General features: G+C 29.2%; 1 protein-coding gene across 1 annotated transcript; it reads left to right on the forward strand.

Moving 5' to 3' along the window:
- The first annotated feature begins 760 nt into the window (after positions 1-760).
- Positions 761-2,542, forward strand: LOC103311361. The gene has a single exon (XM_008190956.1). It carries the CDS (start codon positions 761-763, stop codon positions 2,540-2,542), a length of 1,782 nt encoding a protein of 593 aa, XP_008189178.1.
- Positions 2,543-3,855: the final 1,313 nt, after the last annotated feature.

Raw genomic sequence — 3,855 nt, forward strand, 5'->3', positions numbered from 1 at the left:
TCATTCAGGAAATGTAAATTACTCTTTTTTAAAAACTATAATTACGACTTTAAATCAAGAAAAATTATTGTCGAAGTTAGCATTAACCGTTGATTGCATTACAAATTATCATACTCTTAATTTATAAGAAATGTTTTAAATTAGGCCTCAAATTTAATTTACCGAATTATAAATTAAATTGTAATCTTAAGTACGGAGATACGTTACTTTAATTCTAATCCAAATTGTCGTACCGTCAAACCGGGTTACTTGGGACATGTGGATAACTTGAATACAAATTATATAGTATTATCAATGATAAGATTTGAGCGCTAGAAATGTTGTTATCACTACCGTATAATCACACATTTGTTTATTATCACTTTCACAACGACCGTCGTGCTGTCCGGACGTGCTCTCAAGGTAAGTACTCTATTAAAAAATATTAAAGTTCATTTAGGTTTTATTGTGATATAAAAGCATGTAAAAGTATGGTTTGCATATGACATACTGTTTGCTGAATGTAAATGTGAGTTTGAACACAGGATGTAATAACAGGTCATGATTAATAACAATATTTCAAAGTTACCTTTTCCCACATTTTTATGTGGGATTTGTTGGTTATCACAAATTTGAGAGGGAAAATTTTTTTTATGCTTACTTGGGACAATGTCTCAAGTTAGATGTAGTGTCCCAAGTTAGTTTTAATATTATTTAATATCACTCATTCAAACTTTTTTCGGTCTTATCTCTAGGTAGGTATTTATAATTAAGATTCGAAATGGCAAAATATGTAAAAAAAGTTGGTGGAAGACCGTATCAAAATTATTCGGAAGAAACTTTAAAAAAAGCCGTAATGGAATTAAAGACAAAAAAAATAACTTTTCGGGATGCAGAAAAAAAGTATAGGATATCAAAGTCTACTCTGCAAAGAAAAGTAAATAATAAAAATACGATGAAAGTGGGCAGACCAAATACATTGTCGGAAAAAGATGAGGAAAATCTAGTTAAGGGAATATGTTTGTCTAGTAAATGGGGATTTCCTTTTACATCTATGGATATCCGGTTATTGGTACAACAATTCCTGAATAAAAATGGTTTTAAGGAAAAACGGTTTACAAACAATTTACCCGGATATGAATGGTTCAAACATTTTTTAGATAGACATAAATCTATATTAAGTGAGCGATTAGCCGAAAATATAAAGAGATCAAGAGCGGAAATCAACCATGAATCTATAAAAAAATATTTTGAACACTTAAAAAACTCGTTAGCCGGAGTTTCTGCAAATTTAATTATTAATTATGACGAAACCAATATTACTGACGACCCTGGGAAAGCCAAGATAATAACAAGGAGAGGTTGCAAACACCCAGAACGAATTTTAGACTCGTCTAAATCTAGTGTATCCGTAATGTTTGCTGGAACAGCCTCCGGGTATTTATTACCACCCTATGTGGTATACAAAGCGGAAAACTTATATGATAGTTGGACAGAGGGTGGGCCTAAAGGAACTAGGTATAATCGTTCCAAGTCTGGATGGTTCGATGGTGTTTTATTCGAAGACTGGTTTAATAAATTAATCTTACCATACTATAAAAAATTTCCCGCTGATATCCCAAAAGCAATGATTGGTGATAATCTCGCCAGCCACATATCACTTGCTGTAATTGAAAAATGTAAAGAATACAATATAAGGTTTATTTTGTTACCACCAAATAGTACTCATCTGTGTCAACCCTTAGATGTGGCATTTTTTAGGCCACTAAAAATCCATTGGAGAAAGACTTTATTGGCTTATAAAAATAAACATCGTGGTAGTATCCCAAAAACAGAATTTCCTAGGGTTTTTAAGAACGCTTTGGATAGACTAAATATTGATAACTGTGCATCAAAAAATTTGATTTCGGGATTTAAAGCTACGGGAATTTACCCTTTAGATGAAAACATGGTGCTTTGCAAAATACCTACTTTAAGTAGACATTTGAACGAATCAATAAGTACTAGTGAAGATACTGGAACGAGTTGGTGCGAAACATTTGAAAATTTTTTATCTGAATCAAGGGTTAAAGAAACATCTAACCTTAGAAAAAACCTACGCAAAAAGTTATCAGTTCAACCAGGAAAGAGCATTACTTCAAAAGCAGACCTTAGTGACGAAGAAGACTTTGACATAAATCAGCCATCTACCAGCAGTTTGAATGCTGTTTCAAATACTCCATCAACTCTAAAAAGTCGTAAAATGGTAAAGTCTCTATCAACTCAAGAATTTTCTGTTTCTGGGTTTTGCAAAGGTGATTTTGTAGTTGCTCGTTTATTGTACAATGTAAATACTTCCAAAGAGGGAATAAAAAAATTTTACGCTCAAATTGAGGATATAGATGAAAATTCCGATCCTATACAGTTAAAGCTAAAATATCTAAAGCAATCGGTTGGATCGAGAGATATTTATACATTTCCTCTGATAGAAAATATTGGATATGTAACAGTGGATCAAATTTCCGACATTGTTTACCCTGGTGTGTTTAAACGAAATCGTTATAAGTTTCCTTCAACAGATTAATACAAGGCTGACTACCTATAAATTGTTTTCATTTTTATTTTATTTTGATTATTTCAGGTTGATTTAATATTTTTTATTTAATTTTGTATTAACAAGTATTTTATGTATGTTTTATCGTTATACCTATTAAAAGTTATTTTAGGTTTAAGCATATTGACTAAAAGAATTGAAACTAAAATAAGGCTGACTACCTATAAATTGTTTTTATATTTATTTTATTTTAATTATTTCTGGTTGATTTAATATTTTTTATTTAATTTTGTATTAACAAGTATTTTATGTATGTTCTATCGTTATACCTATTAAAAGTTATTTTAGGTTTAAGCATATTGACTAAAAGAATTGAAACTAAAATAAGGCTGACTACCTATAAATTGTTTTTATATTTATTTTATTTTAATTATTTCTGGTTGATTTAATATTTTTTATTTAATTTTGTATTAACAAGTATTTTATGTATGTTCTATCGTTATACCTATTAAAAGTTATTTTAGGTTTAAGAATATTGACTAAAAAAATTGAAATTAAAATAAGGCTGACTACCTACCTATAAATTGTTTTTATATTTATTTTATTTTAATTATTTCTGGTTGATTTAATAATATGTTTTATTTGATTTTATATTAACAAGTATGTTATTTTGGTTTTGTTATTGTATTAAAAGTTTTTTAATACATACACTTATTTAAGTCAACATTCACATTTTTTTTAAAAACAATTATTAAGTCCCAAGTTAAATAATATCAAAGTTAACTTGAATTTTACATAGAAATATATGAGTGTCCCAAGTTACCCAAAAATCAAGGTAACTTGGGAAAAGCATATTTTTTTAGAAAAAAACAGGAAGGGGGGAGGAATCAAAAAAAAAAACATATGGGTCTCATAGTCTAAGTCAAGACCAGAATTTTTGTTCATTACCATTATTAATATATTTTGAAAACTTTTCGATCAGTATTCATCCGAAGTTCAAAAGTGTCCCAAGTAACCCGGTTTGACGGTATTATATGTTACATAAATACATTAGAAATGGTCTTGCCTGCTGTAATCTAATCACTCTGTAATCTAATCGTTGTATCGTTATTATCGATGTTATATTTAATTTTATAATATAACATTGTACCTAAAAACTATGAAATGAACATTTAGTAACGGTTCTCAAGTCACAACCTAGCAATTGACGTCGACATTGTTTAGTTACCGTACCGAAAAAATTATACCAATATAAAAAAAATGCCAAAAGTTAGTAGTTCTTTTAGTTCTAAAATACGTGAGTGGATTTCCTGTGCAAACAAAAACGCAGAAGTTTTTACTTC

Source organism: Acyrthosiphon pisum, chromosome X (genome assembly GCF_005508785.2).
Source record: "Acyrthosiphon pisum isolate AL4f chromosome X, pea_aphid_22Mar2018_4r6ur, whole genome shotgun sequence".
Taxonomy (NCBI): Eukaryota; Metazoa; Arthropoda; class Insecta; order Hemiptera; family Aphididae; genus Acyrthosiphon; species Acyrthosiphon pisum.

Bases quoted from the DNA above. Each gene is read 5' to 3' on its own strand.
- LOC103311361 (XM_008190956.1), top strand. From the start codon at position 761: ATGGCAAAATATGTAAAAAAAGTTGGTGGAAGACCGTATCAAAATTAT.